The 15,826-nt window shown below is 38.8% G+C and overlaps 2 protein-coding genes and 1 long non-coding RNA gene across 3 annotated transcripts in view; 2 read left to right on the top strand and 1 right to left on the bottom strand.

Annotated features, from left to right (window-relative positions):
* On the bottom strand, positions 1-743 carry LOC129759601 (uncharacterized). Its single transcript, XR_008740197.1, has 3 exons — positions 603-743; positions 133-374; positions 1-78 (listed from the first exon to the last, which is right to left on the bottom strand). It is a non-coding gene; the product is annotated as an uncharacterized LOC129759601 (long non-coding RNA).
* A 553-nt stretch (positions 744-1,296) lies between these two features.
* LOC129759605 (uncharacterized) lies at positions 1,297-15,783 on the top strand. The gene is made up of 2 exons (XM_055757076.1): positions 1,297-1,865; positions 15,661-15,783. Exons 1-2 carry the CDS (start codon positions 1,613-1,615, stop codon positions 15,741-15,743), a joined length of 336 nt encoding a protein of 111 aa, XP_055613051.1. The 5' UTR covers positions 1,297-1,612; the 3' UTR covers positions 15,744-15,783.
* Positions 15,662-15,826, top strand: part of LOC129759603 (NADH dehydrogenase [ubiquinone] 1 beta subcomplex subunit 10) — a 31,159-nt gene continuing 30,994 nt past the window's right edge. The window contains exon 1 of the mRNA XM_055757075.1: positions 15,662-15,796. The gene's annotated coding sequence lies outside the window, so the exon portion shown is untranslated. The remainder of the gene's footprint in view (positions 15,797-15,826) is intronic.

Below are 15,826 nucleotides of genomic sequence, written 5' to 3'. Positions count from 1 at the left end.
CTTGCGATTCAGGGCTTTTGTGACAGACCAGTTTTGCTTCCGAGCCGTCTCTGCAATCGAGCAACAAATGTTTCTTATCTAAAATCAAACAAAATAAACACAAAATACCGATGGCAGAATTGAAACACTTACCAAATCCACTGCAAAACCGGTTAGTACACTTGCAGGATAACTTATCCCCGGATAACTATTAGCCTCTGCCTTTGGAGCCTATGCCTTCCGATACGGCGCTTATATTCAGGTTTTCCGCCGGAACCCTAATCGAGGAAGGAGGAAGCTTTTTCTTTCGGATGAGGATCGACATTTTTCAGTCAATTGAAGGAGAAAACTTTTTTCCGACCGATTCTGTTGATCCTGCGACATCCGGGAGCAATCTTAAAAAAAAAACAAAAAATAATATAAATAGAAGATATTGATTTAAAAAAAAAACTTGAAAATTCCACCATCAACAGATGATATTTCTGGGTAAGTCAACTTTGCTGTTTGCGTAATTTTCGGGGTTCGGACCTCCCGGAGGAGTGGTGTTTTTTTCAGTCGTTTTTGGCAGTCCACAGTAGCATTTGGTGCTCATCTTAAAGAAAAACCAAATAATCAACACTTACCTTGTTTACTGCCAAGAAATAACTCCGGAATAATCAGGGCCATTGGAGCTTTCTTAAAATGCGATCCGATCCGATCCAATCCGGTGGTACCCCGTGGGAAATATGAACGATTTTTTTCTTTTTTTTTCATGATAGTCAAGACACGTCTTTGGTGAGTTTAGACACACTGCACTAAGGTTCACGAAAACTCAAATTAGGTATTAAATCATTCAACGTATCTTCCCGAAATATTTTTAAATCATCTATAGCGAATACGCATTTAACGCGGACACACGATTAGTCAAGTTACGGAACGCTACGATTATCGTAATCGGAACAGAATAATACGGATGATTCGTTGAATGGTTTTCGATTATGCGGGCGGTCACGGCATACATAGTACACTTTCGGTGGGTTGGTGGTTTTAGCATTTGTAATATGCTAGCCATCATATCCTCGAAAGATGTACGCTTAGAGTTAAGTAAAAAGGGATCTCTTCGAGGAAACTGTTACAGTTGATTTTTGGAACCTTTTCGATGGTGTGATTTGAGCAAAAATACAGTAAAAAAAACCCAACTCTGATCAAAAATAAATAAAAAGTGAAATTGTTCGACCAGATTTGGCCCACTGTATCGAACTTTTTTTTTTAAAAAACCCGATAGCCCACAGTTCCCAAAAAACTGGAAAAAAGAAAGAAAAAGACGGGTCCTGTCATCGATAATTCCGCGGGTGAGTCAGTTTTTGCGGGATTAGAAAAAAGCGTGGTGCTCGGTCGGGAGTGCGGAGGATTTAAGCCTGCGGGTCTGCACCCGTGTGAGGAAGATTCGGGGCTTTTGCTCCGCATCCAGACGGAGAAGAGAAGCGGCGATCGTGGCACAGATGGCCACTCCATCATCGCCGGCTTAGGAGCAAGTACATCGACAGCAACACATCTCAGGTGGCGATGGAAATCCCGTGCTAAGTTGCCGTCAGAATAAGTGGAGCGTCGGCCAGGGCAATCAACAACTCCTGTAACCACATCCGGCACGGCAATGTCGTGCGTCGCCATTGGGTGCGATGACAACCACACCTCCAGCTGCTTGGGAGATGCTGCACCAGCAGCAGAGCAACAACAACTCCAGCAACAACATCCGGCACTGCCATGTGGTGCCTCGCCATCGGTACAACACCAGCCACACCTCCGGCTGCTTGGGAAGTTCTGCTCCAGCAGCAGAACAACAACAACACCAGCAGCAGAAGTCAACTACGAGGCAGACAGTGGGACCATGCACCGGACCAAGAACCGTAAGTGGAAAATACACTTCGAAACAAAATTGACCAGAATAGTCGGGAGCTTGGGCGGGTAAGAAATAAAAAGTGGCCATTAGATAAATTTTAATTCATGTCTCGATATTTTCATTTCGTGGCACCGAAAGCCAATAATTATTTTCAACAAAACATCATGTTTCATTGAGATTCCTGTATGTGTTTGTGTTCGTTTTTTTTACAAGAAGTATAGTAAAGGGTCAAAATTTGGTCAAGGGAAAACGCGTGGAAATCGGTGAAATCGTTTATTTAAAAAATCCAATAAAATTTCTTTTTCAAGTTTAATTAGTATAACATTCAGGAAAAATATTCAGTTAGGCTTCCGCTTTTCCAAATCCGAATTGCCGGGCCTTACCCTTAACCCTTGCCATCAGATTTTGTACAGCCACTTTGTCCACCTTCTTCGCCGCAGAAAGCCAGTTTGCCTTGAACTGCTGCTCGTCCTTAGCAGTTTTTTTGGTCTTCTTTAGGTTCCGCTTGACAATAGCCCAGTATTTCTCAATTGTGCGGAGCTCTGGCGTGTTGGGAGGGTTCTTGTCCTTGCTAACCACCTGCACGTTGTTGACGGCGTACCACTCCATGGCCTTTTTACCGTAATGACAAGGACATGATGCCAAATCCGACCAAAACAGTACGGAACAACCGTGTTTCTTCAGGAAAGGCAGCAGACGTTTATTCAAACACTCTTTCACGTAAATTTCTTGGCTGACAGTCCCGGAAGCTTTGAAAATGCTGCTTTTCAAGCCACATGTACAGATGGCTTGCCAAACCAGATATTTCTTTGCGAACTTTGACAGTTTCATGTGCTTGAAAATATCTGCTACCTTTTCCCTTCCTTTTTGCCGTATAAAACTCCTGTCCCGGAAGCTGCTTGTAGTCGGCTTTGACGTAGGTTTCGTCGTCCATTACCACGCAGTCAAACTTCGTCAGCATCGTCGTGTACAGCCTCCGGGATCACGCTTTGCCAGTCGTATTTTGTTTATCATCTCGATTTGGAGTCACTACCTTCTTGTAAGTCGATAGTCCGGCTCGTTTTTTGGCTCGATGCACGGTTGTAGACGATACATCCAGCTTATTTGCGACCTCTCGGAGAGAGAGGTTAGGGTTTCGCTTGAAACTACCGGCAACTCTCTTTGTCGTCTCAGCGGCTTCCGGTTTTCGATTTCCCCCCGATCCAGACTTCCTGGCTGTCGACAAACGTTCCCCAAACACTTTAATTACATTTGTAACGGTTGATTTGGCAACTTTTAGCGATTTTGCCAGCTTTGCGTGCGAGTATCTCGGATTTTCGCGATGTGCGAGCAAAATTCTGATACGCTGCCCAAGTAACCATAAGCACTAAAAACTAGCACCAACTCTGCTCTATCATCAGCTATAGAGCTTGATTCTGTGCATCATACTAGCCCTGTGAGCCAGGTTTGGCGAAATTAACTGCGGCTTTAGTGCAGAAACTGGTATAACCCTATAAAAGCACTGTGCTATGCTAAATTGATGCTATAGCGTTGGCGGACAAAATTCTGGGAAAAAGCAAATGGCGTTCAAATGAGGTACAACCATGCGGGTAAAAAAAAAATTCGATTTTTGTTTGGCTCCATTTTCCTGCCATGATAATGAATTTGACTTATTTTGATATTCGCTGATGCATATTAAGGGGATCTCTCGGTTTAAATTTTCAATATTTTTTTTTTAATTTTTCGGGTGAAGATGACCTGGAATCGAACTCATGACATCCATATGGATCGGACATTTTTCAGTAACTCTGCTTGTGGACCTATCAGGTCCGCGTTAAATCTTTGAAATTAAAGCCCTATTTGAATCAAATTTCTGGCAACCGGTGCCCTAAATTTGCATTGATTCAGCATCAATCAATGCTAATGTGCTTTGGCCTAATGCCAGTGTAGTGCTCAGATAGTGCAAAAAAGCATTTAAGCAAGCTTGTTTGATGCGAATTTAATGCTTGGAAAATATAGCATTTGTTATTCTGATTTAGAGCTATGTTGAATTTCTAAAGCAATGTGCAAAGCTGATGAAATGCTAGTTGCATTTTAAAAGAGTGGTATAATTTTAATTTCATGCAGCATAGCACTCGAAGGGCTGGTGTAATGCAAAATTGCACTTGGTATGCTGATATAGTGTAATTTAGCACTTGAATGCTGGTGTAAAGCTATAAAAATGCAAAGCTTTAGTGCTTATGGTTACTTGGGTGGTCTTCTTCCTTGGACGGCATTTTGACAACTGAAGAGTGAATTCCAAAATCAAAATAGGAGCAACATTCTACACACACACCTTCAAAATGAGGGGTGTTCAGGTTTTTTAAATGCAAAATGGAAAGAAATACGTCAAGTTGATATTGACCAAATTTTGATCGTATCACTTTTTACTCTGGTCGGTATTTTGGACCACCATACCATGTTTCTATTTTTGACCGCCCTCGGGACCTGTTTTTTACCACCTTTAAACTAAATAAGATATTTTTCGAATATTGCTACAGTTTCGACAGCAATTGGTTTATGTGTAGGTATATCTTAGTTAACCTTTTTGTTTTTACCCCCGTAGTCAAGTTTTGTTCACGTTTATTCTTTCGTTGAGCCATTTTCTTCAACTTTTCCTCAGTCGCTTTCTACAATTCTTTGTAGGATATTTGGTACTACATACAATCATCTGTTATTTGTTTGCACAACTATGCTGTGAAACAAAACTTTGTGATAAGAAGGTTCCTACCAACTAGAAACTCCCCCGTTGATATAGTTCGTTTCAAATGTTGTACAGTGTAAAATACAGTCAGTTTTCTGTGGCCAAATGACTTAACTTGAGGATCAAATTTTCAATCGCAACACAACTCACTTTCAAACGACTAAATGATAAGTTAATATTTTAGTCCTTCATCATCAGCTCCGCGACAGTAGTTGAATAAACAGAAGTTGACTTTCATGATTGCGAACAACATTAAGGGGGGGTAGGGTCTAACGGGTATAAAAAAAACACCATTTCACGATTTTTTTCTAGAGCTATCGTTCAAACAAATGTATTCGAATTTTTTGCATTATATAAAACATTGTTAAAAGAACATTTAGTAATTTTTTAGTAGAAAAATATTGAAAAATGAGCCGGTGACGGAGCACTTTCGAAGATGCCTTTTAGAAAACAGGATTTGCGGTGGACACTGTATCTCAGCACAGAATCATCTGAGGTCAAAAAATCAGAGCAAAATATTTTTAATAGATGTTTTCCTGGACCCAACGTTTTTATTTAACTTAAAAAAAAATTTATGAAATTTTTGTGGCTGTTTGAAGTAAAAATTACGATTTTTCACGAAAAAATCCGCCATTTTTCACCTGTAAAATCTCCCCAAAGTAAATAAAAAAAACAAAAAAGAAAAACGTTGGGGTCTGGTATTTTATATGTAGAAAATATGTTCCAAATTTGAAAAGAATCGGATAAGTAGTTTTCAAATGACGATGTCCACGGATTTAAAAATGTGCTTTCGAGAAAAACGCGTTTGAAGTTTCTGCTCTTGCTTTCTTGCAGTATTAGATAGGAGGAAATAAAGGCCTATAATTTCTACAGTTTTGCTCCAATTGACTTGAAAATTTGACACAACATTCTTGAAATGTTTTACAATAAGAAAATAAAAAAATAAAAAAATCGATTTTTTTTAAAGTGTTAGACCCTACCCCCCCCCCCCCCCCCCCTAAATGTTTTGTTTTACAAAAATCCTTGATGTTGAAGAAAATTTTAAAAAATCCAAAAATTGCATAAACACATGGGCTGAAGAACTACATTTTCATTTCTTTGAACATTTCAACTTTTTTTCTTAATTTCGAAACAATTAACGATTATTTCACTGCTTTAATTTTCCTATAATTTTCCTTAAAATTGTTCCACAAATATCTGAGATATTTAAACAAAAATAATCTAGGTAAATACCGTCAACTGGAGCATCATGTAACAGTTTTCAACTTCAATGGCTTTTAAAAACTTAATGTCCACAAATAATCATACCGTTTGTGTATAAAAATTTTAAGGTTGATGGGACATTGACCTAGTCAGAAAAATTATTGGGTTCACCAGTTATTTTTGAATTTACAAAAACATGAGATTTTCACCTTACTAAGAAAAAGGGGTAAGTTGCAATAAACTCTGTTATTAATGAGAAATCAAATGAAAACGTTTGAAAATTTATAGTTTTTGATATATTTGTGATGTCATAAAGCATAAAGCACAAATTGCAGTAATTTTTTATTTTGTTCGAATTGAATTTTACATTTTTTTTCGGTCAAAAATGTTTTAAGGTAAAAGCGTAAATTTGCTGCATACATTTAGGGGTAAAAATACAACTAAATATTCTATTAGCTGAAATTATGAAAATAAATCTTAGGATAGATGAAATTTTAATTTTGACAATCGCATAATGCAAAACAATAATATCCCAGCATATGGAAACGAGATTTATGAAGTTTTTTCTGATTGGCATTTTGTTGCATTTTGCCCCAGACAGGTAACTGAATTATACAAATACTTATTTTAAAAAATTTGGTGATCGTCTGAAAAATATTTTTACACCAACAGTGTTGATATAGGATAATGAAAGCATCATAAAGTTTGTAGGTGATATCATTAAGTCTATCCGACATACTGGGTAAAGTTTTTTAAGGCATCGAAAAATGTAAAAATTTGTTCATCTATTGCTCGATTTTTTTAAATTTTCAATGAGAATCAAAAACTTTCAAAAACACTTTCTAGATCTTGAATACTATTTCATCATCAATTAGTTATCATTCAATGGTAACTCTATTACAGTATATTGAAATAAAAATTGAATGAGTGTTGGAGCTTAGGAAAAACCGTTTTCAAAAGAAATCGGCTAGAGGGGACTAAATTTATTTACAAAAAAGTGGTTTTTCATGTTTTTCCGAAAAAAATGACTCAAAATCCCATACAAACTTAAGACTCGTTGAGCGACCCCTTCCCGTGATCCGATCTGGCCCAAATTTGGCATGAAATCTTGTACTAGACCTAGAATACATTTTAGCCTGCAGCGCATAACTTTTTCAAAAATCTGGTCATTTGGGGCACTCTTATACCCATATTAATACTTTTGCTGTGGTATGGGTGGTGAAATAAATGAAAAAAAAATCGCAGAGCCCGAGACATCCTGGAATCGACAGTCGTCTGGGTAGGTAATCGCTTCGGAACGAGGCTTGGGTGGAAACAAGAAACCGTTTTTCCCTAGAGCTATCCAATGGCGTCTAATAGACTGAGGAGCCTTGAGCGAAGGTTCAACCGAGATCCACATCTGCAACAAAATATTAACCAACAGATCGAATATTACCTGACCAAAGGCTAAGGCGATCTACTGGCATCACTTCCGCAGTCATCAGCAAATTTCGAGAGCATCGAGTTTTCGTGGGAGGTGACATCAAAGAAATGTACCAGCAGCTCAGGACAAGAGATGTAGATAACGCCCAGCAGTTATTTACTCGTTATTCAGCAGCAGCCATAGTTCACCGTCACTACGCCGATGAATGACAGCTTCGACGCCGAAGAGGAAGCTATCGCGCGGGCCAAAGAGGTGCGTTGCTTTCACTCGAATGGTGGATTCGAGATCATCAACCGGATCTATTTGATTCCATTGAAGTTCTTTCAAACCCCTGAGTGTTGACGGTGGCTCCAGAGAGTCCACCGATTCAAATCGAGACAAAACGACACACTATGAACGGGTTCTCGGCATCATGTGAGATACCGATGAACTCTCTTTCTCTTCATGGGGAGATATTAACCAAACAGTAGCGCCACAAAGTGCTCCATAGAAGAGTTTAGAGAATTTGGGAAGCTTTTAGGAACAGACATATAGGGTACATCGGGGTAAGTGTGGAAGGTTTTTCGTATAGTTCAACTTTAAAAAATCATTAAAAAATCAACGGTGCAGCAATTTTGATAAAATTACATTCAATGTGATGTAGAACATGTTGTTTACAAACGCTGAAGAGATGAGCATGATAGAAGCAAAGCGAGAAAAGTTATCACGTAGGTAGTTAAATTGTTATGGACTGCTGGTGTCTTCACTTACCCCGCTTTATGGGGTAAGTGTGGACGGTAGATTTTCCCTTTGTTTTCTCGGGAAATTTTCAACAAATTTGTGTTTTCTTGGTTTAATACGTTATTCTTTTGCTCGAACCGTCCAAAATTTGGAAAAAAGTTCATGATACTATAAGTAAGGCATCTTTCAATGATTATTGTGTGTTGCAACTCACGAGATCCGATTTTATCAAACACATAGAACAAACAAGTACTTTACCCAACTTTTCATGATCCGTATGCTAAATATAGCTAAATTGTATTGGAAGACGAACAGAAAATCGAAAAAAATGTATAAACATCAAGTCTTTATAAAGCCGTCCACACTTACCACAGGTAGGGTTTAGAGACAAAATTTTAATTTTTTGTAAATAAACTCTTTTTTCTGCATTTTTAACCGCCGTTTATTTTCCTAACTAGTTGTTTGGAATGTAAGGATTGCTTCAATGTAGAGTTTTTCGCCACGAGGCAGCTAGTTTACGAGAAATTTGCAATAGAGAAAGATGCACATCAACTCGACATCGTAGTTGAAACACAGAGTTCTCTGTGGTTTAAAATAGAAAATTCCCAAAAAGCCGCTGTAAACATCCTTTATTGTTCGAATCGTATCTTTTTCACCGTTATTGGATAGATTACAAGTAAATTGAACATTCTGCATTAAAAGTTTGAAAAAATAGTGCACAGTATTGTTTTAAATAATAGCCATCGTCCACACTTACCCCGGTGTACCTTAATTAAAAGGAAATTAGCACCTAAGGTTTTTTTTTAATAATTATTGGGCAAAATTTTGTCATGAGAAGTACTTGCAAGACACGCCGACGGAAATACATTTGATTTTTCACAAAAATTTACGAATAAAATGTGCAAACAGCTGTCACATAAGAGCAGCCATTTCAAAAGTGCATTTTTCATAATGAAATACAACTTTTAAATAAATCTATTAAAAAAAATCTAAATCATTTTAAATCTTCTTCCAGTAAAAAAAAAACAACTCAAACACTCCGTTGATTCCAGAAAAGAACTATCAGATTTGTCACTTTGGTGAACAGAAAACAGGATGAAATTCCAGTTTTTTCAATCAGGTTTTTTTTCTTGCTAGAATGCTTTCCAAAATAGAACTTTCGTAAATTTAGCTTACAAATATCTCCAACATTTTTTTTAAATGAAAGTTTTTTTTTAAATATCACTTTTTCATTCAAAAACTTTTAAAATACTTAGGTGTGTTTTCAATCGCAAGAAAAACACCAGTTTTTGAAACCCAATTTATCGCTTAGTATCACTGCAAAAAATCCACACTTCGGATATATGTTTCCCTTACACATACCTACGTCTTCAAAATTGTTCTACACTTAGATTTCATATGCTTCATATGACAATCATATGTCACACATAAAATTCATATTCGAAATATGAAATGTATGTGTTATTGACGGATAAGATCTATGATTTTCGTTTGTGAGAATTTTCACGTGTTCAAAATGGCCACCCTGAAGAAAAAGTTGTTGTGTCGTTCTCAACTTAAATACAATAATTAGGTGAGTAATACTCAAAAAAGAAAATACCAGTGGATCCTTATCCATCTTTTCTTCTCTCCCCCTTATGAAGCTGACTACTGCATGAGGAAATCTGTTGTTAAGTGGATGTCGAGAGAGGAAGGTAAGTGAATCAATTAATAATTTCTAGCTTGATTGAAAATAGTGTTTTTTTTTTTAATTTTGCAGAGCCAGGAGTCTGGTGTCTGTGGTCGCTATAGTCGTCAATCCCGTGTTCCAGGAAAATATGATGGACGTAATGAAGCAAACTCCCAGAAATGATCTATTTCTAAAAGATCTGTAGTTTTTGTCGTCGTTATAATACGGATAATTATTTTTAAAATAAATTAATTTCAAAATGATGAACCATTTAATATCTTTCTTCGTCCGAAAAATTCTTTCGAAAAAAAACCGCCTTTGAGTAGGCAAGTATGAAAACGCCTCAAAGTAGGCAAGTGTTAGAGTATAACGTAGTCTTATAATATTTAAGTGAGGGATTTTATAACTTTTATGTGACGCATATAAAAGTTATAATCTTGTATTCTATATGTTGGGCACGTATTTTCCAAATGGGAATCACATTGCAAAAATCTATAAGGCTAACACATATTCCTAATATGTGGATTTTTTGCAGTGAGGTATCAATATTTTTTCAAGAAATATTTAAAACACAAGAAGAAGACCTGATTCTACACTTTTTAAAAGATGTCTGAAGTAAAAACCCGTAGTAAAAAGAGTTTTAAATTCATCGAAAATTTACACCTTTTTGTTTACCTTTTTTCTTAACTACAAAACGTCAAACATTTACCTGGCATCGCGGATTGTGCGATCGCCTTAAATTTAAATCATTGAATTGATCATGTTTTCGCCGACGAATTTACGATTGCTACACCCAAAATTCAGCCTCTGTGCCAATGGCGTGTAGTCAATTTCATAGCATCATTGGTACAAGAAGATAACGCGACCGGCACTGATTCGATTGCGCCCACCTGTATTAACCTCCCAGAGCAACCGAATCGCGTATGTCTGAATGAAACAAAATAAAAACGTTTTCGCGTCCCTCCCCATCGCATCACAAGCCGAAGAAGGATGGAAATAAATACCGGCCAACACCAGGCAGCCAGCGAACCGAGCACTGTGCGTGTGTATGTAGCAAAAACAACAACAAAAACATTCCTTCAATTCACCGGCAAACAACACCGGCCAAGCTGCCCGGCTTTAGCAGCTGTGTATATGTAGCGTGTGTATGTAATAGCAGGCAGTAAGCAAAGCACAGTTCTCATTCAATGGGTTTCCCGTTCCTTCACTCCCGTTCCCTTTCCCGTTTCCATCTTAAGACAAAGGAATGCATTGAAAGGAGGCCAAACGCCGGGAAGCCGCCGTTGTACGTTTTTTTTGTGATTGATCGGTAACAGAAAGTCTATGACAAATATACCTCGTCCTGCATGAAGTTCGAATGTTATAACTTTAGGTTAAGTTTTAAGTTCAAAACTAAAACATTATATTTGGGCAAAATACCTCCGAGATAGCTATTGCTCATTATTTTTCAAATGAGATCAGAAGATTTGCAATATGTCCTAAGACGGCTGAGATATGAACGATCAAAATTTGCATGTTTTTTAGTGGGTGATCCCAAACTTTTGGCCGGCAGTGTACCGTCTTCGGCACAGTGCACATTTCAGCGCATTATCGGCACAGAGATATGCTAAATAGGCATTGGATTTTTGCAACCTCTTCTATGGGTGTTGTAGTGTATAAGTCCTGGTTGATAATAAATAATTAAAAAAAAATTAAATTAATTAAATTAAAAGCGACATCCCTAATGATGACAAAGGAGAGTTGAAAATAAAGGTACCTAGATACGCCCCGTTTCACAAGTGCTTTCATGATATCCTTCGTCAGTATGGGTAAAAGGAGAAATATGAGAAGTAAAACGAAGCCTCGAGAGAGGAATGAGAGAGTGTGTTTGTCTGAGTGTCGACCGATTGAAGAACTCGGTGGCTGGCGTGTTGGTACACGTTGGCTCGTGTGCGTGAATTGGGGGAAGGAAGAGACCAAGCGAAGATACAACGATCGATTCGACAGTGATACGAGTACGCTTGAGGGATCAACGTGTCCCTTCTTCTGGTTTCCGACGAGGTAGTTGAATTGGGTAGAGAAATGCCCGGCGGAGGACACGACAATATGCTATAAGGCTTGCGATTAAGAATGCCAGAAAAGCGTGCGACCCGTTGCGGAAGGCGTTTCAAAACGGCGGCTCAACAAGAAAGATCGGCCTGTTATCGAAGCTGGGCATTGGACTAGTTGGAACAGAAGGAAACGACGATGTCATTTGGTAGTTTCATCAGGATTATGTTAATTCCGCAGAAGTACGATCCAATGATCTTGGACCTGGAGACGTCAGATGTGATCCCTATGGCCAACAAATGCAAAGCGAAGAACATGCAGATGGTCAAGGTGACTAGCGGTTCTAAATCATGGATGGAAGTATACATACTATTTATTCCAAAGAATTGTTGTTGCTTGAAACATCTAATGATGCTCCAAGACGTTGATTTTTGACCATTTGGAAAGGCGTTTAGGGATATTTTACATTAGTCACTCTTGAACTACATGAGCGATTTTCTTGGTTTCAATACTTATTTACTTAATGGTCCCGCGTCGATTCACCGGCGCATAGGGCCGTGGTAAAAGACTTTCACTGTTGACGATCCGGAGCCAGCGTTTTCGCTGGTCGACTTGGTGTTCCTGAACACTTCAAGCAGGCGGGAGCCCGCCTTGACTTTGAAAATCGTAAATCTCGTCTGCTCATCTGTGACTCCTGCCAGGTTCATGGAATCGATGAGCAGGTCTTTCCACGACTCGAACGTGTGCCGATGAATCTCGTCGCCTTTTTCAAGGGGTCTGCACTCCGGGATGTTGATTGAAGACATAGACAGATGGTTGACGGAAGTTAGGAAACGAGATTCCTCCCAGCTCGCATTTGTGACATTCTGCCGCGTGCTCGATGGTCTCGGCCTTCCGTCAAATTCAACCTCGCTCTCGCTAGCTGGGTGTGTAGCAGATGATTTCATTTGTTCCACGGTAGCCTTCAGTTCACGCATATCATCCCGCGCTTTTCTAAGCTCTTCCAAAAGCATTGCACTGCGGGTGCGTTCCTCCACTAAATCTTTTTCCAAAACTTTCTCCCGGCTTACTTTTGTTGAGCTGACGTTCTCAGAAATGCGTCGGTTTTTCTTTGCGCTCTTGCTGAAACAAAATTAAAATTCATGAAGCATAGCTTTAAATTCAAAATTTTTAACATCGAGCGGCATGTTTTCGGTTACCGCTGGCTGCTTACTAATCGAATTAGGTATCAACTACAATTATAGCATTAGAATGGGTTAAATGGCTACAGTCAAAAAATCAATTCATGTCCACCCGCATGAATCAAAACAAACAACAATCGATTCCTCTCCACGCATCTCATATTTCAGCTGTGATTTGCGTCCTCTCGCACAAATCTAAACAGATTATTCGTGTCCTCTCGCACGAATCACACATCAGCTATTACCGTATTTGTTTTCACCACCCGAAAGTGTTGCACCTTCCACGCTGAAAACGAGCATGAATCGAGTTTCGCACCCACCTTTGTTGGTGTACGTGAAATCGGCAGTGTCAACAGAAAACATCAAGCTGTCAAAAATCCATTACAGCTGGTATTTGTTTTCGTTCGACTTCGAAAATTGAAATGAAATTTACTTTAGTTGATCATTATCTTTTAAATAATATGAAAAATTTAGCATGAATTTATATACTATGTTGAATTGTGAAGATTTCAGATTTATTTTGCTTGGTAGATTCGCCTCTGGCTCTGATGATAACTGCAATACCAGCTGATTCTGGGTGGTCTATGTTTGCTGCTGCTAGACTGCAGTTACCCCAGCTTGAAGGTTCCGGTATTTTGAACGTTTATTCCTCGCAAATACCTCGAGTACCTATTTCCGTTTTCAGATGACAAAAGAAAAATTCTTGGAAGTCAAATTGGCGAACTCAGATCGCGGAAATCGGGGGAGAAAATTTTGCTAACAGACCGAAACGAAATTCAAGCTCCCAATGCGGGTGTAGTCTCGAACTACCGTTTTTGAAGGGCAACGGGTGGGAATCCGGGACTTGGCGCAACCGAGCATCGTCACCCTAAGGCACAGCTCGAAGCAGAGTAGCTTCGATGCAGCTGAACGCTTCTTGCTGTGGAGACCAACTTATAGGACCCTCCCGAACAAGAAAACTTTTCGGTTTGGGCGATTCCACCAGATCTTTGGGTTGGCCTTTTTGCACTCGGATTTGCTGCTCTTTTTCGGCATCGCCTGGAACTGATTGCAGCAAGCCTTCTGGGCACATTTCTTCTAGGAAGCGTTGTTTGCTTTGGAACGTGCCATCCAGGTGAAATTCTCCGCCTCTGTTGGAAACGGCACTGGTATTGAATCCGGAACCAGTTTCCGTTCTTCGGGATAATAAAGAGAAAAAAACAGCTCGAACGCAATTTATACGGTATAGAAATAAACCAACCAGCTGATATTTGTTTACATCGGGAAGCATGTGCTGTCAAAATTCATGATAGTATTGGTGAGAGCGCAAGCAACACCGAATATTTTCAGAGTGTTCCACCGTCCACTTTATGGTGCACTACCAGTGGACTACCCATCCTGAAAACGAGCATGAAAACAGCAAAAAGTGCACTACCGGTAGTGCCCCGGTGCAGATTTGCGTCCTCTCGCACAAATCTAAACAAACTATTCGTGTCCTCTCGCACGAATCATACATTTCAGCTCCGATTTGCATCCTCTCGCACGAATACAAAACTCTTTACCTCTCGTTATAATCAAACATATCGTCTCACAACTACAACGACGGAGACCCATATTCGACCAACACAAGTGCGTCCGAACATCTATGTATTCGTTTCTTCATCCGACAACCTCCTCTTCAAACTGTGAATATTTCCGACGAACAGCCACTTCAGCCTCAATGAAATGAAATAAAAAACGGCATCGACCCCTAATGGTCAAGCGAGCTGTCAAGCCTGCTCGCAAAATATGCCGATGTCCGAAGACATGGTGCGATTTTGGATCAATGGTTAATATCACCTGAATAAAATCTTCGTCATCATAAAACTTTTTTTTCCGCTCCACGAAATTGCCTCCAATGCGCTTCCGAATTACATTTTTCAGAAGGACGACGAATTTTTCCACAAAAATAATAAGAAAATAAAAAATGGGATCAAGTCCCCCGTGCTGATCCAAACGATTATCAATTTAGAATATCACATTTCAACATAAAATTCCCAATTTTTACCGACATTGGGGACCTTTAGAAGTCTTTAGTTTAAACGTAAACCACAACTTTATCGAAAATAAACGTATAATGGAAATAGCGCCAAAACTTTGAAAAAAAACGTCTAATTTAATTTTGATGCTCGAATATTTTTTTTTGCTACGGAAAGTTAAAAGCATCATGGCCGCTAAAAGCGCACTGCAGACGAATCACTTTTCTGCCCGTAAAATATACCGCCATCCGAAAACATGCACTACAACGAGCTGTGTCATCATAAAACTTTTTTTCGCTCCACGAAATTGCCTCCAATGCGCTTCCGAATTAAATTTTTCAGAAGGACAACGAATTTTTCCACAAAAATACTAAGAAAATAAAAAATGGGATCAAGTCCCCCGTGCTGATCCAAACGATTATCAATTTAAAATATCACATGTCAACATAAAATTCCCAATTTTTACCGACATTGGGGACCTTTAGAAGTCTTTAGTTTAAACGTAAACCACAACTTTATCGAAAATAAACGTATAATGGAAATAGCGCCAAAACTTTGAAAAAACGTCTAATTTAATTTTGATGCTCGAATTTTTTTTTTAATTATTTATTATCAACCAGGACTTATACACTACAGGTGTATAGAAGAAAAACTGCTCTGAGGATTTGTTTTAATTATCCGAACAACTAGTCCTAGTTAGAATGGTGGGAATTACAATTACAATTATTTTAAAATCTTCGATTGAGATTTTATTTTCAACCAAAACTAAATTTGACTAAAAATACTTTAATTGAACCAGTCTCACAAAAGTTGTACTAGAATTATTCAGCCTGGTTCACCATTTTCTCTATTTTTACAGCGGTACCGAATCGAGCCAAGTTCTCTTTTCCTTTTTGTCCAGTCGTGGTCGCCGTCGGTGTGCAAAAGTCGATTGGTTTTTGAAAGGTGAAATATTTTATAAAAATTCAGGGAACCTTGCAGAATCAGCGGTGAAGGTAAATTCTGAATCGCTTAATAACCGTTCT

The sequence above is a fragment of the Uranotaenia lowii genome, unplaced genomic scaffold (genome assembly GCF_029784155.1).
Source record: "Uranotaenia lowii strain MFRU-FL unplaced genomic scaffold, ASM2978415v1 HiC_scaffold_20, whole genome shotgun sequence".
Lineage (NCBI taxonomy): Eukaryota > Metazoa > Arthropoda > Insecta > Diptera > Culicidae > Uranotaenia > Uranotaenia lowii.
Note: the sequence above shows the minus strand (reverse complement) of the source record. Positions and strands in the feature narration are given on the sequence as shown.